The sequence below is a fragment of the Papio anubis genome, chromosome 4, assembly GCF_008728515.1.
Source record: "Papio anubis isolate 15944 chromosome 4, Panubis1.0, whole genome shotgun sequence".
In the NCBI taxonomy this organism is placed as follows: Eukaryota; Metazoa; Chordata; class Mammalia; order Primates; family Cercopithecidae; genus Papio; species Papio anubis.
The window spans coordinates 147,630,387-147,658,095 of NC_044979.1; the positions used below are offsets into that span (position 1 = coordinate 147,630,387).

Here is a 27,709-nt window from a genome sequence, read left to right on the forward strand (position 1 = left end):
GACGTGCTGTGTGAGGTGCTGGTGGGGAAATGCCACAAATGCTGCCTCCCAGCTCACTGGTGCCAGAGGGGGGCCGTGCAGGATGGGCCACGGGGTGACCAGTGAGATGGCTTTTTAAGCGTGCAGCACTAAAAGTTCACGATGAAAGTGAAACTCAGGCCACCTCCCATGCCACTCCTTGTAAGGGACCTGGGCCCTAGTGCCTCTCCACCCCTGTGTCCCCCATCCCCCACTAACTCCCCCCTCCCACTACCCCGCTGCTTCTGCTTCTTGATCTTTCCCTTATTTTTCAGCTTTTCCGGTTCTCCTAACCGCTGCCCTGGGAGTCAAGAAAACCCGGTGCCAGGACCAGCTCCAGCTGTCCTGGCACGATATCCACAGGTCAGGGACTGTGGCGGAGCAGTGGTTAGGGCCAGTCACAATCCCAGGCCACAAGGGCTCTCTGCCTAGCAGCTGCTTGCATGCCCCTGGTGACGGGGAGCTCACCACCTACACACAGACCTTACTGACAGGCAGCCAGCCATGCATACTATGGTGTCTCACCAGGGCCCAGCCTCAGAAAGAGCTGGAACAGCACCAGTGGCGTGGATGGGGTTGGAAGACCTCAGTTTCTGCTCCTCCCAAGGGGCACGGAGAAGCTGCCCTGACTCCTTGCCAGGGGCTACTGCGGGAAAACACCTTCCTTCCTGCAGGCCCTGCCCGGACAAGCCCTGGCCCCACAGCCAGCAGGGTAGGGCCCCCTCACATGGCTGGTGTCAGTGATTCCGCCCTCGTCCAGTCCTGGCCACAGACAAGGTTCCCCAAGGAGAACAGGGCCAGGGGCCAGTCTGGGATAATTTAAGGCCCCACCAGAGGGACTTTCCTTATTGTGTCACATCTCAGAGTGGAAAATTGGGAACTACCCTGCAGGTCAGCCTGAGGAATCTCCTGCTCCAGGAATAGATCCTGCCCACAGGCCCCCAGAAGGAAAGCACAGGCCAGCTGTGCAACTCTGGTTCCATGGCCCCCTTCCTGACCTCAGTTTCTCCTCTGGCAATGCCCAGGCCTCACCTCTGCCTTGCCTGGAACCCCCGCTGGCATGTAGTGGCCTGGAAAGAGAAACCAGATGCGGACGTCGTTTGAAACCCTGACATACAGGGCGCCTGCTGCTCCCCGGGAGGCCGGGCTGCCCAGGGCTGAGGCCCCAGACAGGGCAGGGCTGTTCGAGCCTCAGTGTCCACATTTGTCAACCGGCCTTCCCTGTATCTTCTTCATGGTGTTAGGAGGTGGGGCGGCGAAAAGAAAGAAAATCCCAGGTCTCCGCAGGGGTCCAGAACGCCAGGACCACCAAGCAGCCCGCGCCCCTTCCCCGGTTGGAGGTCTGGGCCAGCAGCGGCGGAGCGGGGCTTGGGTAGGGGGTCAGGCGGCGGGGGGCGGGGCCTGTCTGGGGCGGGACCCGGCGGCGTGGGGGCGGGACTTACCAGGAGGCGGGACCTGCCCAGGGCGGGAGCCTGTGCCGGGGTCGGGCGGCGTGGGGACGGGGCCTATCAGGAGGCAAAACCTGGAGGCTGGGGGCGAGGCCTGTCAGGAGTCGGGGCCTGCCTGGAGCGGGAGCCTGTGTCGGGGCCAGAAGGCGTGGGGACGGGGCCCATCAGGAGGCAGGACCCGGCGGCTGGGGACGGGGCCTGTCGGGAGGCAGGACCTGGCGGGTGGGGGCGGGGCCTGCTGGGAGGTGGGGCCTGCCTGGGCGGGAGCCAATGCCGGGGCCGGGAGGTATAAGGACGGGGCCTATGCGGAGGCAGGATTTGGCGGCTGGGGGCGGGGCCTATCAGGAGGCGGGGCCGGCGGTGGCGGGGCCGGGCTCGGCTTCTCTCGGGACCGGGCGCTTGTCGCCCTCAGTCCGGCTCAGCTCGGGCTGGGCGCCGCGGGTCTGGCGGTGCGGTAGCGGCCCCAGCGTCTGTCTCACCGGGCGGGCGGGCGCGGCACAGCCGCGGGAAGGTGTCGGAGGGCGGTTCCGCCGAGCGGCGGGCGAGGCGCTCACATGGCGGCCATCAGGGCGCTGCAGCAGTGGTGCCGGCAGCAGTGCGAGGGCTACCGCGACGTGAACATCTGCAACATGACCACGTCGTTCCGCGACGGCCTGGCCTTCTGCGCCATCCTGCACCGCCACCGGCCCGACCTCATGTGAGTCCCGCCCGGCGCCCTTTGACCCCTCTGCTGTTCGGCTGCGCGCCGACACGGGCGGGGAAACTGAGGCCCGGGCGGCTGGGGATGGGGAGCCGAGGCATGGGACTGGGCGGAAATGGGCACTGCAGGCACAGCCCACCGTGCGCCCCCCAAGACTGTCTCTAGTGGCCTCAGTGTGCCCGGACAGCGAATGCAGCTGGGTTCCCCCGCCCGCCAGCTGAGTCAGCCGTGACTCAGGGCGGCTCCTGGGCCCTGGCTTCAGTCCAGTCCCCCTCTGTGTCCCTGGGAAAGGCGGGCAGAGCTGCCTGTCTGGGCCCTCTGAGGCCCTCATTGCCCTGAGGTCTGGCCACCAGATGGGGTCCCTGGGATACCCCTCGTGTGGACACTGCCCCTCCCCCATCCTGTTCAGGCCCCTGAGGGGATGCAGCCAGGGCCACTGTGGGGGAGCGGCCAGTGCAGGGCAGGAAGCCCCCAGACCCCTGGTGCTGCTGTCGGCTGGGCCTCTGAGGCCCCGAGTGATAGGGCCGGAGATGGAGAACAGCCCCCATCTCTGGGAGCAGCAGGAGGTGGCAGGGGATGAGGACTAGGCTGTCTCCCCCCAGGAGGGTCTTGGCGTGTGTAGCTGGGCAGCTGGCCCTGCCCGTTGCTGCATCTTGGCTCGAGCCTGGATCTGCTCTGTCGGTTGCTCACTCAGCAAACGCTCTTTGGCCGAATGACTGGGACCAGGCTTGCTGGGACAGAGATCTGTGCATTGGGGCAGGGGGACAGAGGCTCAGGAAGGGGGGCCCTCAAAGGCCACCTGCAGCTCAGGCACCTTCTGGGCAAAGCATTCTCCTGGGTGTGTTTTTGGTGGGAAGGTCTCAGGGTTGGGAGGAGCCACAGGCAGCACCTGGGGATGCTGGCCTCTGTCAGGCCCCAGCTGTGCAGACCAGAGAACCGAAACTAAGAGGAGGGATCCTTGCTCAGGTCACACAGCCCCAGCCTGTTGTGCAGATCTGGTGCTCCTCATCTGTGCCCTGGACACTGTCCCGCCGGTCCCACTCTGCAGGAAGCTGGGGTCTTGAGCAACAGCCTCAACCCCTGCCCTGAGGTTGTGACATGCATTTGTGGAGCTGTCGGAGGCCTCCATGTGGCATTTGGGCAGCAGCCGCTCTCCCTCGTCAGGAACGTGCCTCTGTTGCCCTTGCAGGCAGAAGATGCTGGGTGCAGGGTACGTGCTTCCACATGGAAAGCCTGACACTGAGCTTAGGAGAGGGCCAGGGACCCGGAGACTGGGAGAAACCTGGAATGGGGAGGAAGGCAGGCAAGACCCCACCCCCGGGGGTTCAGGGTCCTGGGTGAGGCTGGCTGGTGGCTGAACCCAGGCATCCAAGCCGGGGCCAGCCTGAAGAGCCTTCAGGGCGGGGAGAGCTGTTGCTGCTGGCTGCTGACCACCAGCTTCATGGATCACTGGTGTCGCCGGAGATTTGGGGCCCTCTAGTCCTGGGGAGCTTCTCTCCACTCCCTGCTGGCTCAGGTGTGCCTGAATGCCATGCCCAGGGGTGAGCACAGGTGCACATGTGTGTGCATGTACTGGCACAGTGGGCGCTGTATATTTCCTCAGTGCACTGACAGTTATTGAGCGCCTGCTGTGTACCCAGCATGAGTCCTGTACCTGTTCCCCTCAGCCTCCAGATGCAGGGAGCAATGTTCTGGTCACAGAGACAGACAGGGAACAAGTAAATGAATAAAAGCTCAGGGTGGCTACAGAGAGTGCAGAGGCCAGAACAGGAAGGAGGCAGGAGAGAGAGGAGGCCCTCTGCCCCCAGCTCCAGCAGGTGTGGAGTTGCCCAAGCTGTGGCTGACTTGGTTCTTATCTGTCTGTCCCCACTGGACTGTCAGCTGCAGAGGCTGGGGGCTCTGTTTTGTTCACTGCTGCATCCCCAGTGCCTGGAGCTGGGCTCAGAAGATACCAGCACATGGTTGGAGCTCTGCAGATAAGGGCCTTTCAGTTGGGGCTCAGTAGGTATGATAGGAGCTTAGTAGGTGCCCATGTACAGGACAGAGGAGAAGGCCATGTGCCCTTGGAGGCAGAGATCAGAGAGGTGCAGCCAAAAGCCAAGGGTGTCCTGGGCTGGAAGAGACAGGAAAGACCTTCCCCGAGAGCCCCCTTAGGCAGCAAGGCCCAGCCCACACCTTGACGTCGGAGTCCGGCCTCCAGAGAACAAATTCCTGGTGTGTTTTTGTTTTTTGTTTTTTGTTTTTTGTTTTGAGGCGGAGTCTTGCTCTCACCCAGGCTGGAATGCAGTGGCGCGATCTCGGCTCACTGCAAGCTCCGCCTCCCGGGTTCACGCCATTCTCCTGCCTCAGCCTCCTGAGTAGCTGGGACTGCAGGCTCCTGCCACCACGCCCGGCTAATTTTTTGTATTTTTAGTAGAGATGGGGTTTCACCGTGTTAGCCAGGATGGTCTCGATCTCCTGACCTCGTGATCCGCCCGCCTCGGCCTCCCAAAGTGCTGGGATGACAGGCGTGAGCCACTGTGCCCGGCAATTCCTGGTGTTTTAAGCCCTGGAGTTTGTGGAAATTTGTTACAGCAGCAGGAGGAAGCTAGTATAGGCTTCCACAGGTGTTGGGGTGTGGGGGCCTCTGCAGACCCTGGCTGATGGAAAACCAGGAGTGTCATGGGGGTTGGGTGTGCACCAGGGTGTGGGGACACGCACTCGTACAGGTGCCTGGGCCCTTTGCTTTTATTCCAGAGTTGGAGTCTCGCACTGTCGCCCAGGCTGGAGTGTGGTGGCACCATCCTAGCTCACTGCATCCTTGAACACCTGGACTTAAGCCATCCTCCCACCTCAGCCTCCAAGTAGCTGGGACCATGCCTGGCTAATTTTCTTATTTTTAATTTAATTTAATTTTATCTATTTGTTTATTTGAGATGGAGTCTCGCTCTTTCGCCCAGGTTGGAGTGCAGTGGTGCGATCTCAGCTCACAGCAACCTCCGCCTCCCAGGTTCAAGCGATCCTCCTGCCTCAGCCTCCCAAGTAGCTGGGGTTACAGAGGTGCACCACCACACCCGGCCGATTTTCGTATTTTTTGTAGAGACAGGGTTTTGCCATGTTGGCCAGGCTGGTGTCGAATTCCTGACCTCAAGTGATCCACCTGCTCGCCTCAGCCTCCCAAAGTGCTGGGATTGTGGGCGTGAGCCACTGTGTCTGGCCTATGTCTGGCTACTTTCACTCAGCATATTGTTTCTTTTTTATTGAGATGGGGTCTGGCTATATTGCCCAGGCTGGTCTTGAACTCCTGGCCTCAAGTGATCCTCCTGCCTCAGTCTCCCAAAGTGCTGGGATTACAGGCGTGAACCCCCACGCCTGGCCCCTGGCTCTTTGGACATGCCTGCTGTACCTTCATCACCCCCATCCTGTGCCCTCAGCCTCTGCTCCCTGCCGTGCCTCTGGGTGAGGTGGTGGCTGGGGTGGGGGTCTCCTCATGCAGCCCTCGGCTGTCCCCCCTGTCCCCAGTAGTCTTCAGGAAGGGAGGAAACACATGTGAAGGACAGGCACAGAGCGGCTGTCCTCTCAAGGCAGCGCTGAAGTCAGATACTGTGTGAGGCCCCGCCCTTGCCACCTCATTCCCCTCCTCTTCCAGTGAAGACCCTTTGATAGCAGAAGGGTGGACGTCCTGTCTCTGTGTCTCTAGCTCTGCCACCAGGAAGGCCTTCCCTTTGTCTGGCCTTAGTCCTTCCTGCTGCACACAGAGTGTGCTTCCGCTTGGCCCTCAGGGGACAGCAGCTGTGAAGGAACCAGCTCGGGCGCCAGGCCAGCCAGGTGGGGCACCCGGGCTCCTGGTTCTGCCTCTGCCTTACTGACCCCGGATGGAGGGGGCGGGGATCCGGGCGTTCCTGTGTACCACGTCCTGGATCCTTGAGCCATGTGTGACCACACTGGGGAGCCCCACAGGCACACAGCGGTGTCCGAATCTCCGCTTTACAGCCAGGAAACAGGATCGCCCAGCCACGCCCACCAGGAGGTGGCAGGGTGGACGGGTCCTCTGCCTGGTCAGCCTGCCTGTGCCCACCTGCCCCGTCTCACCTGCGGCTGTGGGTTCTCTGCAGCCAGGCCTCAGGGCACCTGCCCCCAGGTGCTGTTTCCATACTGGTGCCACAGGGCAGCCCGGCAGCCAGGTGAGCTCAGAAACCACCCAGAACAAACAGCCCCACCTCCTGCCTCGCCTCCCTCAGCCAGTCAGCCTGTCGGGGCTGGAGCGGCTCAGCCATGGGCTGGCTGCTTTCACTCCTGGGCCCAAGCAGGTCTCCAGGCACAGCCCTCGAGCAGATGGGGCAGTGGGTACAGCGTGTCTGGGCTGGGAGGGAGTGGGGCTGGAGAGAGGGCAGGCGTGCGTGGCGCAGGAAGCCGTCCAGCGGGTAGGAGAACGTTGCTGGCCTCCTTCTTGGGGGTCGTGGCTGGAGGCATTTGTCGGATCTGTGGCCAGGTCTGGGGAGGGTGTTGTGAAGTTGGGTCTCTGCTGCACCCTCAGTTCCAGGGCAGGGTCCCTTGAACTCTCTCCAGGTCCCTGCAGCTCTGGAGGCCAGCTCAGGGCTGGGCCAGGAAGTAGGGGTGGCTGGGGCGGCCACTGTGCGGTGCATGGAGCCCTCCGGCAGTGACTCTCGAGGGTGGTGGGGCTCCCCGAGACACCACTATTGTTGGGGGCTAGGGGAGAGACTCACGCAGAGGCTCCCACTCAGAAGCTCCCAGGCAGTGCCCTCGCTTCCTGGGCTGGAGCTGAGGGTGGGCTGACCTCCCCTCCCACGCGGGGCTGGGTCAGCAGGAAGCTGCTTGTGGACAGAGGCCTTCTGTTCCTGCCCCAGGGCCTGTAGCCAGACCTCTGCGGCCGCCTCTGGCCGGAACCCTCCAGGACAGGCGCCGGACGGGGCTGCCTGTCCGCTTACTGCAGGGGGACTGCCCAGGGCCCCACACTTTCCTTCCAGAGGCCCGGTGTGCAAGGTGGGGGCTCTGCGGCCTCCCCCGCCCCAGTTGTCACCGTCCCCTGCTCACTCCCTCCTCTCCTGAGCTCTGCCTGGCCATGTCCTCACTGTCTCTGAGGTTTGCTCCTTGCCCAAGTCACCTCTCTGCTGTCCTGACTGTGCTGTCTGGTCCCTGTCTCTCTTGGGCCTCCCTCCACCATCTCGCTGGGGTCTTCGTCTCTGTCTCCAGCTCTTGCTGTCCGTCCGCCTGCCTCTCCCCACTCCCTCTGCTCCCTTCTCAATGCTGGATGTGCCTCGGCTGGGGCTCCTTCCCTTCCAAGTCGTGCACCCCGCCGACCCGCCCTCCCCACTCCATGGCCGAATCTTGTTCCAGGAAATAAACAGTGTGATGTCGGCCACCCAGGAATTTGGAGGGGGGTATACATTCCCAAGAGCCCCCAGCGGCGCTGGGGCAGAGGCCGGCTGGACTGCACGGGCTGAAGTTGATGTCCGTGGGTCAGTTAGAGGGGTGGTGGGGGCAGGCATGGCCGGGCAGGGGCACGCACGGCGGAGAGTTGCCCAGGGCGAATCTTGTGACCGACACACAGACTCGGCAAATTCATTCATTCAGCCAGTGTTGAAAGAATAAGTGACTGCCACAGAAATCTCACCAAGCACAGAACAAATGCATCACAAGCATTTATAGGGCACCGACTGTGTGCCTGGCCCCAAGGTGCGTGTCTTGGAGCCGGGCCATGGCATACCTGATTTTAATTCTGAGGCTTCAAATAAGAGATTAAACCCCGGAGGGTCCCATATCTCGGGCCATCAACCTGCAGGTTTGTAGCGGTGGCTGGGGCTGTGTCCCAGTTCCGGCCGTCTCACCATGGGCAGCTGGTCACCTGCGGAGTGGGGGGAAGCTGATGCATTTTTGTCCGGCAAAGCCAGGGGTGTCCGCCTGCTCAAGCTGCCCTCATGAGGTCCCCCAAACGGGCGGCTTCAACAACAGAAAGTGTCCTCCCGCAGTTCTGCAGGCCAACGTCCCAGATGGAGGTGTGGGCAGGGCTGGGCCCTCCTGGGGGTGGGAGGGAGGACGTGCCTGGCCTCTCTCCTTGGCTGTGGGGTGGCTGTCTTTGCCCTGTGCCTTCACCTCCTCTTCCCTGTCAGTGTGTGTCTGCATCCACCTTTCCCTTTTATGAGGACACCAGTCACGGGGCCAGGGCTCCCCGCTAAGAACGCTGTTTGAATTCTCTGATCTCCAAAGGAGACAAAATGAATTCTCTCACCTCCAGAAAGACCCTGTCTCCAAATGAGGTCACGTGGGGGGAGTTGGAGGTTAGGGCTCCAGGGCGTCATTTTCTCGGGCGGGCTCCTGGAGACACGAGTGGGGTCTGTACCTGGCGATATCTCGGTGGGCTTGCCAGGTGGTTCTGGTTGCGATTTCTGCCAGCATCGGGCCTCTGAGCTCAGCTGCTCAGGGATCCCGGGGGTGTGAGCTCGGCGAGGCAAGGTGCTTCTAGGGAGGGCCTGGCCGGTGTATCGGGCAGAGTGCGGGAAAAGCCGTTCTGTGCCAGGAGCGTGGAGCCATGGTCTGGAGGCTGGAGGGCTGGCCCTGGGGAAAGAGCTTGGGGCAGGACAGGTGGTGGCTGTGGGACTGGCCAGGGTGGTGCAGCCCAGTTGAAGAGGCCTCAAACGCCTGGGATGCAGCTTGAACCTCGTCCTGAGGCCGTGGTACTTGAACTAGCAGCCCAGACCTGTGCACTGTGTGGGCACTGGCCCTGATGTGTCCAGAGGGCCTGGGGTGCCCCAATCTGCCTGGAGCTCTGAGAGCTTGACTATGGGTCTGAGGGAGAGAAGGCCCTACTAGGAAACCCACTGGACAGAGCCGCTGCCGGCCCCTGGGGTGGACAGAAGCAAATGCGGGAGGTAGACGGCCTCCTCCTCCTCCTGCTTGTTTAGAGAAAAAACAGAACTTGTGACACTGCCCTGCTGGCCGCCAATGACACGGCCCTTCTGGTCATCGGGGCATTGTTTCCGGGGACACGGCCGCTTTGGTCGGCGATGCTGGGGAAGGTCTGCAGCAGAGCTTGAGCTTTCAAAGGGCTGGGGATGGGAAGAGAGGGAGGGAGAGCCAGCTCCTAAGCTCTGGGGGCTGAGGCTGAGGCCTAGCATGGCTGCAGAGTCCCTGAGCATAGACAGCCACCCACGTGCCCTTGAGTCACACCCTATCTGGGGACAAGCCCAGGCAGACAGAGGCATCGGCCCAGGCCCGAGGAGACGGAAACCCCTTTCCCTGCCACTGAGCCCAGGGAGGGGGGCTCCTCGTCATCCGTCCAGACGGGGAGGAGTCCGCGCCCCCTCTTGTCCTGTGTGCAGAAGCTCTGCCTGTGCAGACGGGTGGTCCTGCCATCTGAAACCTGTTACCTGGGAGGTGGTCCAAGCTGGAAACGGTGGAGGGTTCTCAGGGAGCCCAGCAGAGGACTGATGGACGGCAGGGCTGGAGGCGGACGGGACAGGGGTTTCCTAAGGAGGGAGGTGGGCAACGTGCAGCCCCCATCCCGCTCCCCCCACCCCACCGCATGGCAGCTGCCTGACCTCAGTTTCCCCATCTGTGAAATGGGTAAAATGGGCTCACTGTCCAGGCCTCGGAGCGTTCTTATGGGGATCAGGGCCGGGCAAGGGCTGTGCAGGCCGCGTGGCCACAGGGGTCTCAGTCCCCACTTCTCCGTTTGAGACCTGCCTAGCCTTCCTGTTTGCTGCAGCCACGGCCATCAGATTCACCACCAGGAGCTGCGGTTGTCCTCTCAGACAGGGAGACTGAGGCCCTGAGACTGAGGCTTGCTGGGGTCAGACATGCAGGCTGGGGTGAGGCAGGACATAGCTTATAGCCCCAGCTCCCTCTGTGGGGCCAGGAAGCTTCTAGAACAGTCCAGTTCACGCTGATGTGGCAGCAGCTGCTGTCCAGGACCCCACAGGCAGCAATGTGGACAGACAGGTCATGATCACTGTATTTTTGTTTTTCCAAGACGGGGTCTCACTGTGTTATCCAGGCTGACCTCGAATTCCTGGGCTCAAGCGATCCTTCTACCTTGGCCTCCTGCGTAGCCGGGACTACAGGCGTGAGCCATTGCACCCGGCTTCCAGATCACGATTTAACCAGCCCTCCCTTCCGGAAGCCGCAGCCTGTGCTGGGAGCTTGGCGGGTTTTGTCGGAGGGCCTGGGGCTAGGCTGTGGCCTCCTGTGTGGGATCTCGGTATGTTTTCTGCCCAGAGCACCCTCCCAAGGTGCCCATGAGGAGTCCCAGGACCAGCTGGAGGCCACGTGGGGCTGTCCTCTTGGTGTCCCCAGGAGAGCCTTGCTGTCCGGGCCGGCTGGGGACCTCACCTCGGGAACTCCCTGGGACGCTTGCATCCCTGTGGTCTAGTGTGTGAGTTGGGGGTGAGGCTAGGCCCTTGCTGAGCACCCAGGAAGGCCACTTAATCACCCAAAGAGAGAACCATGTAACCTCCGTGGCCTTGGCGGCTGTCTCCCTGCTGTGTGACCTGGGGCAGGTCCCCAAGCCGCTGTCTCTGTGAGATGCGGTCATAACCGGTGTCTGCTCCACACATCGGGTGTGAGCCTTAGGTTGGTATTTGTGAAGCGCTGAGAAGGGCACCGAAGGGTGAACAGCAGTGAGCCTTCTGACAACAGAAGTGATGACAGCTGGGGCGAGGTGGATCCGGGGCCTGTCCTGCCCTCAGGGACAGCGTGGCTGGCCCTCTCTGCGTATGGCACCATCCCCTGCCCCGGGAGCCTCTCTCGTCCGTTCCCTGTGGTCCTCCAGGGACATTGGGCCTCTGCGACCCACCTGGTCACCGAGCATTGTGATGGGAGGAGCCCCCTCCGAGCTGAGCTGTGCTGGACCACCCTGGGCTGGTGACCTCACCTCCTGGGCCTGCTTCCTGCCACCTCTGACTGTGCAGGAGCCCTGGTGAGGGGCGGCGTGTCCAGGGCCCAGGAGGTGAAGCTGGGGCCGTCTGATGCCGTACCAGGTCCCAGCAGCATCACTGTGGCCAGAGCAGGGCCGGGAGCCCTGGCCTCTGCCCACCTGTGTTCCTGTGCCACCTCATTCCTTCACAGCCCTGCTTCTGGCCTCAGTTTTCCTATTTGGGCAAGATGGCCTCTGAGGCCCTCCAGCCCCTCCCTTCGTGGACTCTGAGCTGCTTTGGACACCATGTTTTTATCTTCCAGAAACTTCAATGCTCTCAAGAAGGAAAACATTTATGAAAACAATAAACTGGTGAGTGGCCCCCGCACCGGCCCCTTCCTCCTTCCCCGCCCTGGCCTCACAGCGGGCTTAGCCGGCCCGCCAAGCCCCACCCACGTCCGAGGGACCGAGGGACCCAGGGACCCCCCCGCCAGGCCCTGCGTCTGCCTCGGGAGTCCTGCCTGGGAAGCGGGGGCTCTCTGACCGGCCCTGCAGCGTGTCCTGGGCTGGGTGACCCTAGCGTTCTAGAAATAGCTTCTTATCTTGGCGTCCAGGGCATACTTGTCTCCACTTTTCCTCAGTTGGGGAGCAAGGTGGCAGGAGGTGGCTGGGGACCCTACTTCACTGCAGGGGACTCAGCCCAGTCTGCCCAGGCAGAGCAAGGGTCTGGGGATAGCTATGGGGGGCTGTGGATGGGTTCTAGTGGGCCAGCTGCCACTCCCTCCGCATGGGACTCGCCTCCCGGCCCTGCCAGGATTCCAGTCCTGCCCTGCCCTCCTCAGCTTCCAGGCCCTTCCCTGTGTGCAGCCTCAGTTTCCCTGCTGCAGAATAAGCTCCATGCTCCCTCGTGGGCAGAGGCACCAGCAGACTCACCATCCGCCCTGTAGGCATGTCCTGTGCTGTGCCAGGCAGGCCCCGGCCACGTCCCTGCCCCTGGAGCTGGCCTTCAGCAGGGCCAGCAGTCAGCACTGAAGACACGGTCAGACCTGCCCGGCCAGCACAGGGACAGTTTGAATTTAAGCTTTAACTTAATTAAAATGAACTAAAATGACACGTTCACGGTGAAACCTCATCTCTACTGAAATTACAAAAGTTGGCCGGGCGTGGTGGCAGGTGCCTATAATCACAGCTATTCAGGAGGCTGAGGCAGGAGAATCGCCTGAACCCGGAAGGTGGAGGTTGCAGTGGGGTGAGGCTGTGCTCCAGCCTGGACGACAGAGTGAGACTCTGTCTCCAAAAAAATAATAATAAATAACAATAAATAAATAAACAAGTCCAGTTCCTCAGGCGTGCCGGCCACACTTCCCATACTCACAGGAATGGTCCTGGCCACTGGCTGCTGGGCTGGACAGCACGGGGGATCATGTCCCTGTCTCAGCCTCCAGCAGCCCCCACCTGTTACCTGGGAGCCCTGGGTACGGCCGCTTTTGTGTTCTTCTGGCCCTGGGGAGGGCTCGGCGGTCTGTGGGTGTCAGCCCTGCTCCTGCGGGGAGCTGTTCCAACCAAGACCGGATAAGTCTGGGTTGGGTGGGGCTCGGGATTCTCCTGGTGAGGGGCAGGATCCCCTGAGGTTTCACCCGGGCAGGGCCTCGAGCGCCCACAGGCCTGGCGACCTCAGTCCTGTGCAGATGGGACCGTGACCCCCACCGCACCGATGGGTAAACTGAGGCTGGGAGGCCACACGCGCGGAGCCTGGCTCCAGCCTCGAACCCATGCCTCTTTGGGCTCCAAGACTGTATCTTTGAGTCGAGGTGAGCTGGGGCCTGGAGGAGGAGGAGGGGGCTCCCAGCTGCCCTGCTGACCCCCTCCCACTTCCCGCAGGCGTTCCGCGTGGCCGAGGAGCACCTGGGCATCCCGGCCTTGCTGGACGCCGAGGACATGGTGGCCCTGAAGGTGCCTGACCGGCTGAGTATCCTGACCTACGTGTCCCAGTATTACAACTACTTCCACGGCCGCTCCCCCAGTGAGTCCCTGCTGCGCCTGCCGAGCCAGACAGGACCAGGCCCCCACCCTTGGCCCGGCTCCCAGGCCTGTGGACCTTTTGGGGTCCATGCCCAGCCCCCCCAAGAATGGCTCCTGGCATGGGCACCGGGGCTGTGCACTGGCTGTGAAGCAGCGAGAGGCCTTGCCGGGCGCCCCCCATCCCAACCCCAGCCCCATGCAAAGCCCCAGGCTGTGTGTTCACCAAAAGGGACAGGGGCCCTCCTCCTGCTGCAGGTGATCCCCAGGCCCTGACGCACGCAGGCACCTGCCCAGAGCAGGCTGAGCTGCCCCTGTTGCTTCCCCGAGGGGCAGGTGTACCAGCAGCTCCTGCTGCCCTGCCCCTCGCTGGGCCTGTTTGCCCATCTGAACCCCTGAGCTTCTGTGCCCACTGGGGTGGCTTGGCCGACCAGGGGCAGCTCCTGGGCCTGCCTTCATCTGTCCTGAGTTTGGACCCTATGGAAGCCAGGCTGGCCTGGCAGGGTGGGGCCCCCAGAGAGAACTGGGCAGGGGAGGGACAGGCCCCGCCTTTGTGTGTGCAGAGCTCAGCTCCCCACCCCCCACCCCCACATTCCTCTTCTAGGGTTTAGAAATCCCCGGAACCATTCTGGGCACAGGGCCTGCCTTGCCTGCTGGAGAAACAGAAAAGTCCCTTTTCCCTGACCCCAGCTGGGGCTCTGAGTGGGGAGGGAAGGAGTGGGGACCTACTCGGGGCTGTGCCAGAAAAATGTGCCCTCAGGGCTACCTCTCCCCAGCCCTGGGCCCCGAGGTCTCCCCCGGGCACCAAGGCCTGTGCCGGGCACTGGGACCTCTGGAGGGACCTAGACCCTTTCAGAGCCAGGCCTGGGACCCTCCCAACCCCTGCTTGTTTCCTGCCAGTTGGGGGCATGGCAGGCGTGAAGAGGGCCTCGAAGGACTCTGAGGAGGAGCCGTCTGAGAAGAAGGCTCCAGTCCAGCCAGCCACGCTGCCGTCGCCTACCCCCACCCGGAAGCCTCCACTATCTCCAGCCCAGACAAACCCTGTGGTCCAGAGGAGGAATGGGGGTGCAGAGGGTCCATCCCCCAAGACTGTAAGCTCCCAGCCTGCCCTCCCCCTGGTTCCCTGGGTTTTCCACCTGCGGGTGCAGAGGGGGCTTGTGGGACTACGTGCAGCCCCTAAGCCACGGGACCTGGAGGGGGTGTGGCCTCTAAGCCATGGGACCCGGAAGGGGGTACAGCCCCTAAGCCACGAGACCCGGGCGGGGATGCGGCTCCCCCAGTCCAGGACTCAGTCTTAGCAAGAGCCACCGGGACCGGCTCTCCAGGGCTCCGTCAAGCCAGGGGTTGTGATCCCACTTTGTACAGATGGGTAAACTGAGTCCCAGGGAGGACACAAAGGTGGGACAGAGCTTGAACCTAGATGGGCCCAGGACACCTCCCTCCTGGGGAGAGAAGGGTTGCTGGGCTATGCTCTGTACCCAAGACCGGCTCTGCAGTGAATCCAGGCACCCCCACTTCTCAGAAGTGGAGTTGGGGTGGAAGGTGGTAGGCGAATAGCTGGTGGTTGGCACCCCCTGCTCCCCCTGGACTGCCACTCCAGGCTCCCAGGATGATGGGAATTGGATGGGATCCATGCCCCTTGACGGGGCAGGAGGCCTGGAATCTGTCTCTTGGCCCCCACCCTGACTGAAGGACCACTAGCATCAGGTCCCAGCTCCCTCCCCAGGGCTGGGCTAGAGTCCCTGGACTGGGGCTGCTTCCCGCCTGGGTGTGACCACACCCTGCTGGCAGCTCCTCTCCCGGCCAGTTCTCCATCTATAAGATGGGCTTTTCCAGGCCGGGCGCAGTGGCTCACACCTGTAATCCCAGCACTTTGGGAGGCTGAGACGGGCGGATCACGAGGTCAGGAGATCGAGACCATCCTGGCTAACTCGGTGAAACCCTGTCTCTACTAAAAAATACAAAAAATTAGCCAGGTGTGGCGGCGGGCACCTGTAGTCCCAGCTACTTGGGAGGCTGAGGCAGGAGAATGGCAGGAACCCGGGAGGCAGAGCTTGCAGTGAGCTGAGATCGCGCCACTGCACTCCAGCCTGGGCGACAGAGTGAGACTCTGTCTCAAAAAAAAAAAAAAAAGATGGGCTCTTCTGGCCTCCTGTGGGCTGCCGCCAGGAGGGAGGGCTGGGTGGACGGCCGCTTTGAGAGGTGCTGGCATCCTCCCCAGGACCAGGTGTCAGTGGGCAGCTCGGTCAGCAGCATCTGCGGGATCTGCGGTAAGCACGTGCACCTGGTACAGCGGCACCTGGCCGACGGAAGACTCTACCACCGCAGCTGCTTCAGGTGGGGCTGCTGTCCACCCGCGTGCCTGAGTATGCACCTCCCCTCCCAGAACCCTCCCACAGCTCCCACTGCCTCCCACCCAGCCGCATCCTCCTCCTCCTCTTCTTCCTCCTCCCCTTCCTCCCCCCCCTTCCTCTTCACTCTTCTCTCCTTACTGCTCTCCTTCCTCACCCTCTTCCCCACCCCGGGCTCTGTTGCTGACAGCCCAAGATGCTCTGCTGTTCCTAGACACCCAGGGCCTGAGGCCCCTCACTAAGCCCCAGTATCCTCCAGTGCCCCTGTCGAGATGCCCTCCCGAGTGTCCTTCCACACGCACTGCCTCGGTCTCCCTCCTGTGCCTCAGCCCATCCCACTGGGGTGTTTTACTCAGTGGCCATCCCCAGCCCCTCCCTGCCACCGGATGGGGGCTCTTAAGGACGAGCTGTTCCCCCTTCTTCTGTCCCCCAGCTCTGCAAGGCTGGGGTGGGTCAGTCCCCCCAGTTCCATCCCCCAGTCTGTGGGGCCGGGGTGGGTCAGCCCTGAAGCGGGGCCTGGGGTGGCCTGTGGGTGCGTGTCTGCTGACATGCGTGAGCACTCTCTGGAGTCTGTACCCCAAACAAGGATTTTGGTGGGGTCTGTGACTCAAGGGGTTAGGGACCCTGAGAAGAGGCGTTTGTTGAATGAATCGGCGACCTCGCGAGTGGACACGGGAGTCCGAAATGCCTGCTCTGGGAGCACATGGTGAATGCATGGCGGGGCGGGCAGTGCTGAGCTGGGGCTCCTGTGCCTTTCCTCCCTCAGGTGCAAGCAGTGCTCCTGCACGCTGCACTCGGGGGCCTACAGGGCCACCGGAGAGCCGGGCGCCTTCGTCTGCACCAGTCACCTCCCTGCAACTACCTCTGCAAGCCCCAAGTTGCCCGGTCTGGTCCCCCAACGGCCAGGGGCCATGGCTGTGAATTCCAGGACCCCCTGTTCCCCGCAGAAGGCCCAGGAGGCGAACAAGCCCAAGGCCAGACCGTCGGCCTGGGAGCCTGCTGCAGGCAACTCGCCTGCTAGGGCTTCCGTTCCGACCACACCCAACCCTCCAGGCACCAGCGCCGCCTCTGTCCGTGTGAGGAGCCCAGCCAGGCCCTCTGAGAGCTGCCCGGCCCCCATTCCCCTGGAGGGGAAAGTCCGCCCTCGTGTGACCAACAGCTCCCCGATGGGCTGGTCGTCAGCTGCCCAGCGCACAGCAGTGGCCGCCTCCCATCCCCCTGTGCCCCCGAGTGCCCCAGACCCTCGCCCGGCCACACCCCAGGGCGGGGGAGCCCCCCGAGTGGCAGCTCCTCAAACCACGCTCAGTTCAAGCTCCACGTCTGCAGCCACCGTGGACCCCCCAGCCTGGACCCCATCTGCCTCCAGGACCCAGCAGGCCCGGAATAAGTTTTTCCAAACATCAGCAGTGCCCCCCGGCACCAGCCCTGCTGGCAGGGGTCCCGCGTCGTCGCTTGCTCCTTCCAGGGACAGCAGCAAGGAGCAGGCACGGAACTTCCTCAGGCAGGCCCTCTCGGCGCTGGAAGAGGCTGGCGCTCCGACGCCTGGCAGGTGAGTGGCGTGGGGACCGGGGGTGCGGCCTCTATGCACCAGGTGAGTGGCGTGGGGGGTGTGGCCTCTATGCACCAGCCAGAGGGACCCCAGGAGGCCAGAGGGCTTGGGGGCGCTGCCCCTCCCTGGCTGCGTGGCCCTGGGGACTGAACCTCCCCCGCCTGTTTCCTCCTCTGGGGAATGGGGAGGAGGAGCCAGGACGGCAGTGCCTGTGGTCAGGATGGTGGGAGCTGGGTCCTTACGGAAAACCTGGTGTCTACCTGTGTTCGAGGGCATCATCGGTGAGGTGGCGCTGCTGCTCCAGGGCTCACGGTGCCGCACTCCCTTGGATCACAAGGGCCCTACGCCCATTTCACAGATGCAGGGACAGGTTGCGAGCAGGACCCACACTGGCTAGGCTGAGCGTCACCTTGTCTGAGTCCAGCCGGGCCCTGACCTTCCATGCCTGGGCCCCGCGCCTGCCCATGCCTGGACCCTGGGCAGATGACGTGGACGGGTAGAGGGGGGCGCTGCGTCAGTTTCCAAAGACCCCCTCCCTGGGCGGCTTATGCAGCAGAAATCCACTCCCTCACAGTTCCGCAGGCCAGAAGTCCGACCTCGAGGCGTGGGAAGGGCCACGCACCCTCCAGGGCACTAGGGGTGGACCTGTCCTTGTCTCTTTCAGCTCCCAACGGCTCTGAGCGTTCTTGGCTTGTGGCCGCCTCCCTCCAGTCTCTGCCTCCGTCTCCACGTGGCCTTCTCTCTGTCTGTCTTCTCCTCTTCTGTCTCTCCTAAGGACACTGGTCGTTGGACTAGGGTCCACCCTAACCCAGCGTGGGTGCATCTTAACATGATTACAGCTGCCAAGATGGTTTACAGATAAGGTCACACTCTGAGCTTCCCAGGGGACGTGAATTTTAGGGGTCACCATTCAACCAAGTACAGTCACTTAACGAGTGAGGACACTTGTGGTCTGGCTGGCAACGCTGTTTGCTGCCCCGTATTGGGTGGTGCAGGCGTCCCCTGCTCAGAACTGCCTCCTGCCCCCACACTGGGCAGCAGGGGGTGCCCAGAGCCTCCAGGGTGGCCACAGGCAGGAGAAGAGCGAGTTCGCTCTGCTCCTTCTGGCACTGGCGGGTGTCCAGGGCATCCTAGGGACTGAGGATGAGTGTGGGGGGCTCCAGGGAGTGCTTCCTAGGTGGGGGGTGGGGGGCACGTGTGGCTGGGGAGGAGCCCAGCTCCTCTGGGGAAGCCGGTCTGGTCACCCCTGAGCCCGGTGTCGGGGGAAAGGGGGGAAGGAACCTGGTTGTCGAGCGGGGTGGGGACATGGAGGCACTGGCTTGGGGATGGGGAGGCACCTGGTGCCCCCACCTCAGCTTTGGCAGCCTCACTCCCGGCATGTGCCCGAGGGAAAGCAGGAAGGCACAGAGGCCTCGTGTCTGGCCCTGTGTCTGTGTGTCTGGCTGGGCTGGAGAGACTGTGTCACATAGGACTGAACCTGGCAGCCCAGGCCGGCCCAGGCTCTGACAAAGCCTCAGGTGCTTCCAGCCTGGGTGTGTGATGTGTTTCGGGGGCGGATGTTTTAATCTCAGCCAACACTGGATTTCACGAGAGAGTAGAATCAGCCACCGCATATGCTCATGCCAGAAACAGGTGTCTGTGGCCCGTCCCTTGCCAGGGTGGTCCATCCTGCTGCCAGAGGCTGGGCATTGGAAGCAAACTGCAGGGAGGCAGAGGGGTGGCCTGGCGCAATGGTCGGGGAGGCAGAGGGGTGGCCTGGGGTGATGGTGGGAGGTGGAGGGTGGCCTGGGGTGATGGTGGGACTCTGTCTGGAGGGTGGTGCATGGGGTGCAAGCTGCTGGGAAGGCGGAGGGGGTGCCTGGGGTGATGGTGGGAGGTAGAGGGTGGCCTGGGGTGCCTGATACATGCTTTTTTACTTACAGGCCTTCCCCAGCCACTGCCCCTGTTCCCAGTTCTCAGCCCAAAACTGAAACACCACAAGCAAGTCCCTTAGCCAAGCCATTACAGCCCACGTCTCCCCAGGCTTTTGGCCTCCCTTCAAGGACGGACCCACCAGCCCCCCTGAGCACGAGCAGCACCCCTCAGGCATCCGTGTCGCCCCCGGCAGGCAGGAGGAGCTTGGCCGAACCCTCGGGGGTCGGCAGGGTGGGTGCTGGCTCCAGGCCGAAGCCAAAGGCGCTGACGGCAAAGGGTAAAAGCACCACCTTAACGCAGGGTGAGTAAGGGGCTGGGACGCAGGAGGCCATGGGGGCCTGCAGCTCTGGGACTCTCCCCTGGCCAGTTTCACCATCAGCCCCGCCCGCCTTCCTCTCCGTCTCCGTCTCTGTCTCTGTCCTCTGTGACACCTGCTCACAGCCTCCTGGGGTCCTGGCACTCTCTCTGTGCAGTGGCTGCAAACGTCCTCAGGGCTATGCTGTCCGCCGGCACTGTTGCCCAGCCCACCCCACCCCATCCGCACCTCCTGTAGATGCCTGCAGCCCATCCCTGCAGCATCCCACTCAGTTCAGTCTGGCAGTGACACCTGGCGGCTCACAGTGGCCTGGCTTTGCTGTGGTCGGGCCTCCTGTTTTCCGCTGGTGTTTTGCGGTTTCTGCCTGTTGCTTTGTTTGACAACGTTGCATTGTTGCTGTGGCACTGTGTCGCCACGTACTGGAGATGGCGCCCTGTGCCCCATACCTCCCAGTGGTGTCCCAGTGACAGCACCCTGTGCCCCTTCCGCCCCCCAGGTTGTGTCCAGGTGACAACGCCCTATGCCCTGTCTGCTCCCCTGGCTGGTGTCCTGATGACAGCACCCTGTGCCCTGTCCCCCACCCCCACCCCCGCTGGTGTCCCAGTGATGGTGCCCTGTGCCGTGTCCCCCACGGCTGGTGTCCTGATAAGATGCCCTGTGTCCTGAGGGCTCTGGTGCCTCCTGGGCTGGGAGCTCTTCCTGGGGCCTCCCTGGACCACACAGTCCTATTTTATGGGCTCACATGTTTTTGGGAACAGGGAGCTAGGTTTTTTCTAGGCACCTGGGGGTAGCCCACCAGGGGTTAGCCCCCTGCGTGGACATGGCCAGGTTGGGCAGGATGTGGGTGTAGGGCTTGTGAGGCCAACCCTGTGCCAGCCGGGAGGCCCAGGGCACGGGGATGGCCAGGCTACCCAGCGAGCTGTCGGCTGTGCCGGGACAGACCCCAGGCTCCCGGCAGCCCTGCTTTGATGCATGGCTCTGTCTCCCCACCTGGGGGCAGCCGAGGTCCCCTTCCCCACTTTACCATGGGAGACTGGCCGTCCCTGCAATCTGGGGGTGCCTAGAAAAAAGCTAGAGGTTCCCGCGGCTTTATCAAGCTGGGCTGAGAACACACTGGGCTGCAAAGGGTTTTTCCAGATCCTTCCCTTCAACTGAGTTCTCATGGTTAAAGCCACACCCTGAGCCCTGCTGAACAGGACCCAGGAGCCAAGAAAGCCTGCAGACGAGCAGCCGCGGTTCAGGTGTTCCCCTTGCACAGGCGGACAGAGGATCAGAGTCCATGGGGCTCACCCTGCCATGTCCCCACCCATTTGGCAGAAGGGGAAGTTGAGGCCCAGAGGCAGGGAGAGACTCCCCCAGGGACACAGCACGGGAGACCCAGCTGGGAGCCCCTTCCCCTGACCCCCTGCGTGGTGCCCCTGATGCCCACAGGCCAGCTGGCTGTGGGGGTGTCTGAGGGTGGAGTGGCTGTGGGAAGATGGCAGGGGGAGGCACAGCCTTCCCTGCAGACACCCCATTCCCAGCACTCCCTCCTTATACCCAGACCCCTTGCCTCCCACCCAGACAGGAGCGCCAGCCCCCAGGAAGGCCAGGAGGATGGGCCGGCAGGATGGAGAGCGAATCTGAAGCCCGTGGACAGGAGAAGCCCAGCTGAGAGGTTAGGGATGGGTGGGGCTGGCCCAGGGCCTGGTACACCATAGGTGCTTAATAAATGCAGTGAGTATGTAATCGACCGATTGACATGCCCATCCAGGGATGGACGCACCTCCCTGTGAGTAGCAGAGGCCAAGTCACCCCACCTGAGGGACATGGGGGCCGCTCTCCCTGGTTTGGGGACAGTGTTTCTGTGTGCCTCACCTGGGCACGGCAGCCCCCGTGTGGGTTCACGCACCACGCCTGCAGCTGGGGTGGAGTCTCTCTGTGTGTGGGTCCCGTGGGGGCCCAGAGCTCACGCCTGGAGTCTGGTTCGCACCACAGCAGGTAGTGGTGCACACACCTGTGTCTGTGGGAGGGTCCCAGCAGATGTAGTCGGTGGGCTGGGAGGTGGTATTTGCTCAGAAGGCCACCTGCTCCCTCGAGCTGCTCTACACATGGCCTGGGAGCCCCTCCAGGTGGGCCAGGCCTGGGGCTGGTAGCTCGGGTTCCGACCTCATGCCTTCTGCCCAGGACTCTGAAGCCCAAGGAACCACGGGCCCTGGCAGAGCTGAGGGCGGGGGAGGCCCCCGGGAAGGTCTCAGGCAGCTTTGCGGGGAGTGTCCACATCACCCTGACCCCCGTGAGACCTGAGAGGATGCCGCGCCCAGCCAGCCCAGGACCCAGCCTCCCAGGTACTGCTGGATGGGACCCAGGGGCCCCCAGGTACCTAGCTGGCCATCCCCCTTGGGTGGGGCCCCGGGACTGGACCTGTAGTGCCACCTCCTGGGGTGTGTGGGAAGGGGCTGTGGTCAGCCAGAGGTGCTGGTGGTCCTGGGCAGGCTTGTGTGCATGTGTGTGCAACTGTGTTCGTGTGATGCATGTGTCCGTGCGTGCACCTGTGTTGATGTGTGATGCATGTGTGCATGTGTGATGTGCACGTCTGTTCATGTGTGTGATGCATGTGTCAGTGCGTGCACCTGTGTTGATGTGTGATGCATGTGTGCATGTGTGATGTGCACGTCTGTTCATGTGTGTGATGCATGTGTCAGTGCGTGCACCTGTGTTGTGTGTGATGCATGTGTGCATGTGTGATGCATGTGCATGTCTGTTCATGTGTGTGATGCATGTGTGTTCATGTGTGTGATGCATGTGTGTTCGTGTGCACCCATGTTCATGTGTGTGATGCATGTGTGTGCACACATTTCTCTGTGTATTCCCAGCACTCACAGGTGCCCTAGATCCATATCCAGCTCTGGTGCCACTTCCTGTGTGACCCTGAGCAGCCAGCATCCCCCTGGGTTAGCCCCCTGGGGAGACATGGCTAGGTTGGGCAGGACGTGGGTGTAGGCCTTGTGATGCCAACCCTGTGCCAGTCGGGGGGCCCAGGGCACAGGGATGACTGGGCTACCCAGCAAGCTGTTGGCTGTGCCGGGACAGACCCCAGGCTCCCAGTGGCCCTGCTCTGACACGTGGCTCTGTCTCCCCACCTGGGGGCAGCCAGGTCCCCCTCCCCACCCCGCCGCAGGAGACTGGCCATCCCTGCCAGCCTTGACGTTTCTGACAACTGGCTTCGTCCGGAGCCCCCTGAACAGGAAGCCCGAGCGCAGAGCTGGAAGGAGGAGGAGAAGAAACCTCACCTTCAGGGCAAACCAGGTCAGCCCCAGAGACACTACTGCTGTTTGGAGTGTAGGTGAGGGGAGCCTTCCTCTGAGGAGGTAATGCCTGCTGGGGCTTTGGAGGATGCATAGGAGCTCACAGGGCCTAGAATGGAGGGATAGCCTGGAGGAAGGACCCAGCCCTGTGTGCTAGGCCCTCCCTCGTGAATAGAGACCCAGCTGTCTCAGAGCACCTTGTCACAGACTCCTGATGATCATGGAATGTCTGCTCCTGGCAGCTTGAGGGACTGGGGTGGTTGGGTGTTGCTGACCCGGAGGAGGGCAGGGTGCAGGGTGGGGCCGGGCCTGGAGGCCACTCAGATGTCGGTGGGGCTGGGGCAGGGCAGCCCAGTGGGTGTGCGGGTCATTAAGGAGGCAGGGCTGAGGCCAGCTGTGCTGAGGTCAGGACCCTTCCAAGCTGTGTCCTGGTCGCTTAGGGCCTGGTGGCCGAGGCCCCGGAGGCTCACCCTGCCCCTTTTCCAGGGAGACCCTTGTCCCCGGCCAATGTCCCTGCTCCACCTGGCGAGACGGTGACCTCCCCAGTCAGGGTGAGTAGCGGTGGGGAGCCGGGCAGGGGCCCAGCCCTCCGGCATCCTCACCGCCCCTCCATCCCCAGCTGCACCGCGACTACCTCTCCCCGGAGGAGATACAGAGGCAGCTGCAGGACATCGAGAGGCGGCTGGATGCCCTGGAGCTCCGCGGCGTGGAGCTGGAGAAGCGGCTGCGGGCAGCCGAGGGAGGTGAGCGCTTCGGCCTGGTCCTGGGCCAGCCCGACTCCCACAGACACCCTCAGTCCTGGGGCTAGGGGCCGTGAACCCTGGTGGGCTCCCCTGCCCCAGCTGGCTCCTCTCCCCAGATGATGCTGAGGACGGCCTCATGGTGGACTGGTTCTGGCTTATTCACGAGAAGCAGCTTCTGCTGAGACAGGAGTCAGAGCTGATGTACAAGTGAGAGCCCAGCCGCGTGCCCCTCATCGAAGGCCAGGACCTCGTTGCAGGCTGGGCAGGCCAGGCCGGGGACAGGAGCGCAGAGTCAGGCCTCAGATGCGTGTCTCTGCAGCAGGTCCAGGCCCTTGTTGCTGTCTGGGTGGGCCAGGTGGGGGACGGGTGGTGAGTCAGGCCTCAGACGCGTGTCTGTGTGGCAGGTCCAGGCCCTTGTGCAGGCTGGGTGGGCCAGGTGGGGGACAGGAGCGGCAGAGTCAGGCCTAAGATGCGTGTCTGTGTGGCAAGTCCAGGCCCTTGCACAGGCTGGGTGGGTCAGGTGGGGGACAGGAGCGGCAGAGTCAGGCCTCAGATGCGTGTCTATGTGACAGGTCCAGGCCCTCATTGTGGACTGGGCGGGCCAGGCAGGGGACGGGGCGGCAGAGTCAGGCCTCAGACGCATGTCTGTGCGGCAGGTCCAAGGACCAGCGTCTGGAGGAGCAGCAGCTGGACATCGAGGGCGAACTGCGCCGGCTCATGGCCAAGCCCGGTGCGTCCCCTGTGCGCCAGCCAAAAGCCAAGGGGCCCCACCCCAGCCAGGGATGCCGCAGAGCCCAGAGTGCCTGGGGGCCGTGGTGAGACCTTCCCTGGAGCCAGGCGGGCCTGCATTCAAGTTTCAGCTCTCCCACCTCCTGGCTGTGTGTCCTCAGCCAAGGCACTTAACCTTGCTGTGCTTGGGTTTCAGCCTTTGCACAGTGAGAATGCTCTCAGTACCCACCTTACACGGCTGTTGTGAGGATTAAACACATCAATTCACTTAAGATGTTTAGTATAACAACAGTCAGGGTGAGCTGTGGGCATTTGTCTTGTGATGCCCGGTGCCCTGGCTGAGGGCGCAGGCCGTGGCCATCCGCCTCTGTCCTTTCCTTGCTGTGTGGCGGGGACAACAATGCCCTGGGCCTCAGTGTCCATATCTCTGTAGCGGGTGGTGTTTCTGCGAGATGTCGGGGAAGGGTCCCAACACTCGGGCTCTGACATGGCGGTTCCTTTCTTCACTCATTCATTCACTCATTCATTCACTCTTTCACTCATTCATTCACTCACTGATTCACTCATTCATTCACTCATTCACTCATTCATTCATCACTCACTCATCCGTTCATTCACTCACTCATCCGTTCATTCACTCCTTCACTCATTCATTCACTCATTCACTCATACACTCATTCATCATTCACTAATTCATTCATTCACTCATTCATTCACTTATTCACTCATTCATTCACTCATTCATTCACTCATTCACTCGCTCACTCATTCACTCACTCATTCACTCATTCATTCATTCACTCATTCACTCATTCACTCACTCATACACTCACTCATTCACTCATTCATTCACTCATTCATTCTGCTCCGGGTGTCCCCAAGACCATACCTTCCTCCTCCAAAAGAGGAGCCTGGCGCTTGGGTGGCAGGGACATTGTGTCCTGTGGGGTCATGGCAGTGGCAGCGGGGCGGGGGGGCTCCTGCTGACAGAGCCGTCCCCGCAGAGGCTCTGAAGTCCCCACAGGAGCGGCAGCGGGAGCAGGAGCTGCTGGAGCGGTACGTGAGCACCGTGAATGACCGCAGTGATATCGTGGACTCATTGGACGAGGACCGGCTCCGGTGAGGGTCAGGCGCCAGGGTCCCCTCCCAGCCAGGCCAGGACTGGTCACCTGGTCCATGCTCCCAGCCCTCAGGGTCAGCCGGCCCTGTAGAACTTTCTGTCCAGGCGGTTATCGTCTGTGCTGACTGGTACAGCAGCCAGGGGCCACATGTGGCCATTGGGAACTTTTCAAAGTCCTTTTTTTTTTTTTTTGACGTGGACTCTTGCTCTGTCCCCCAGGCTGGAGTGTAGTGGTACGATCTTGACTTACTGCAACCTCCACCTTCCAGGTTCGAATGATTCTCTTGCCTCGGCTTCTCAAGTAGCTGGGATTACAGGCCCACACCACCATGCCCGGCTAATTTTTTTTGTTTTTGGTTTTTTGAGACGGAGTTTCGCTCCTGTTGCCCAGGCTAGAGTGTAGTGGTGTGATCTCGGCTCAGTGCAACCTCCATCTGCCGAGTTCAAGTGATTCTCCTGCCTCCGCCTCCCGAGTAGCTGAGGTTATAGGCTCGCACCACCATGCCTGGTTAATTTTTTGTATGGTTTTCACCGTGTTGGCCAGGCTGGTCTCGAACTCCTGACCTTAGGTGATCTGCCTGCCTTGGCCTCCCAAAGTGCTGGAATTACAGGCGTGAGCCACTGTAACTGGCCATAAAGTCTTAGGTTTTTTTTTTTTTTTTTTTGAGAGGAGTCTCGCTCTTTTGCCCAGGCTGGAGCGCAGGGCGCAATCTCAGCTAACTGCAAGCTTTGCCTCCCAGGTTCACGCCATTCTCCTGCCACAGCCTCTCGAGTAGCTGGGACTACAAGCGCCCGCCACCACGCCCAGCTAATTTTTTTGTATTTTTAGTAGAGACGGGGTTTCACTGTGTTAGCCAGGATGGTCTCGATCTCCTGACCTCGTGATCCACCTGCCTCAGTCACCCAAAGTGCTGGGATTACAGGCGTGCGCCACTGCGCCCGGCCAAAGCCTTAGTTTTTAACTTGAACTTCCAAGGCCACATGCGTCTCCTGGCTCCTGCACGGACTGTGTGACCATCCCCGACAGCTTTCCTATGTCATCTCATGAGGGGTCCAGCACATGGCACGCAGGGTCGGCAGCTGAAGTCCACCTCTGTGAGACCTTCTGGGAGCGTGAAGGGGCCTTGGCATGGGTTGGCCCAGGCCTCCTGTCCAGGTCACCTGTGTGGTCGGCCGAGGCCTCCTGTACCAGGTCACCTGTGTGGTTGGCCCGGGCCTCCTGTCCAGGTCACCTGTGTGGTCGGCCGAGGCCTCCTGTCCAGGTCACCTGTGTGATAGGCCCGGGCCTCCTGTACCAAGTCACTTGTGTGGTTGGCCCGGGCCTCCTGTCCAGGTCACTGATGTGGTCGGCCGAGGCCTCCTGTCCAGGTCACCTGTGTGGTCGGCCGAGGCCTCCTGTCCAGGTCACTGGTGTGGTTGTCCCAGGGCCCTCCTGTACCAGGTCACCTGTGTGGTTGACCCAGGCCCTCCTGTCTAGGTCCCTGGTGTGGTCGGCCCGGGCCTTCTGTCCAGGTCACTGTTGAGGGGCTGGCCCTGGAGAGGACAGGGACCTGGCATTGTTGGGAGCAAGGTCTCGACGTGAGGCCTGTCAGCAGGAAGGGGCAGGTGGCATGGGTCCAGGTGGAGCTCGGGGCTGGGGTACGGCTGCTGGAGACTCACTGGGGTGAGGCTGGCTGGAGACTGTCCGGTGGCCCCTCCAGAGCACGTTGCTATTGCTGTTGTCACTCACGGCCACCCTGGTCCCGTTTCAGGGAACAAGAGGAGGATCAGATGCTGCGGGACATGATTGAGAAGCTGGGTGACTGGGCCGGGGATGTTGGGGGCTGGGCTGGCTGGCTGGGTGGGCCGGGCCTCCAGCTTGGGGTGGGGGGCAGGTGTCGGGGCCCCCCTCAGCCTTGGTGACAGGACAGGCAGGTTCACCCTGAGGGTGAGAGCTCCTTCCCGCCACTAAGAGAGCCAGGGGCGGCTGGTGACCATGTGGTCATGGTGGGGACCAGCCCTCAGGGCGCCCAGTCGGGGCGGGTTCTCACATGGGAGGACACAGGGCTTTCTGCGGGCTCGGAGGCCCAGGGCAGACTGTGGCCAGTGGAAGGGAAGGATGTTTCTGGCAGGGGGATTTGTGTGGGCTGCGGCCATGTGGCGATGAGCATGACCTCACTGTCCACCTGTGCCCTAGGCCTCCAGAGGAAGAAGTCCAAGTTCCGCTTATCCAAGATCTGGTCACCAAAAAGCAAAAGCAAAAGCAGCACCTCCCAGTAGCGGCCAGTGGGGCCGTGGGCTCGGCCCGGACCCGGCATTCAGACTTGGACTCAGGAAGGGCCTCCTGTCCCTACAAGGGGCATGTGGACAGCAGGGACCTGCGCTACCGTCTGTGGCCTCAATAAAGAAACGGACCACACGGCCCCGGCCTCCTGCGCGTCCTTGTGTTTGCCTCGGTGCCCCTGGGCGGTCCCGCACCTGCCCGGGGTCTCAGCTGCCTCCCAGTTCTGCCTGCAGCACGGACGTGCTCTGTGGCCTCGGGCAGGAGCTGACTGTCTCGGGGCCTGGCCCTCGAAGGTGGACCCTCTCACAGTTTCCTGGCACAGATGAGCTGGTGGGAGCCTCAGAGGAGGCGTCAGTGCAGACTGGAGCCTGGGAACTCTTGGGTGCTGGGGTCGCCACGTA

The 27,709-nt window shown here is 62.3% G+C and overlaps 1 protein-coding gene across 2 annotated transcripts; it reads left to right on the top strand.

Moving 5' to 3' along the window:
• Nucleotides 1-1,849: 1,849 nt before the first annotated feature.
• Nucleotides 1,850-27,446, top strand: MICALL2 (MICAL like 2). Of its 2 annotated transcripts, none has more exons than XM_009202482.4 (17): nucleotides 1,850-2,163; nucleotides 11,341-11,389; nucleotides 12,899-13,040; nucleotides 13,937-14,127; nucleotides 15,258-15,373; nucleotides 16,154-16,936; nucleotides 18,859-19,151; nucleotides 20,730-20,823; nucleotides 21,333-21,493; nucleotides 22,299-22,454; nucleotides 22,940-23,004; nucleotides 23,073-23,196; nucleotides 23,313-23,403; nucleotides 23,853-23,926; nucleotides 24,930-25,044; nucleotides 26,797-26,838; nucleotides 27,222-27,446. In XM_009202482.4, the coding sequence occupies exons 1-17, from the start codon at nucleotides 2,021-2,023 to the stop codon at nucleotides 27,427-27,429; spliced, it is 2,847 nt and encodes a 948-aa protein (XP_009200746.3). In that variant the 5' UTR covers nucleotides 1,850-2,020; the 3' UTR covers nucleotides 27,430-27,446. The 2 variants fall into 2 exon arrangements, with proteins under 2 accessions (XP_009200746.3, XP_003895696.3); XM_003895647.5 differs by having other exon boundaries at nucleotides 1,851-2,163; nucleotides 26,797-26,843; nucleotides 27,222-27,407.
• Nucleotides 27,447-27,709: the final 263 nt, after the last annotated feature.

Coding starts and splice junctions, on each gene's coding strand:
- MICALL2 (XM_009202482.4), top strand. CDS start 2,021: ATGGCGGCCATCAGGGCGCTGCAGCAGTGGTGCCGGCAGCAGTGCGAG. Junction 14,128..15,257: donor AGGGTCCATCCCCCAAGACT/GTAAGCTCCCAG, acceptor CATCCTCCCCAG/GACCAGGTGTCAGTGGGCAG. Junction 22,455..22,939: donor TCACCTTCAGGGCAAACCAG/GTCAGCCCCAGA, acceptor CCCCTTTTCCAG/GGAGACCCTTGTCCCCGGCC.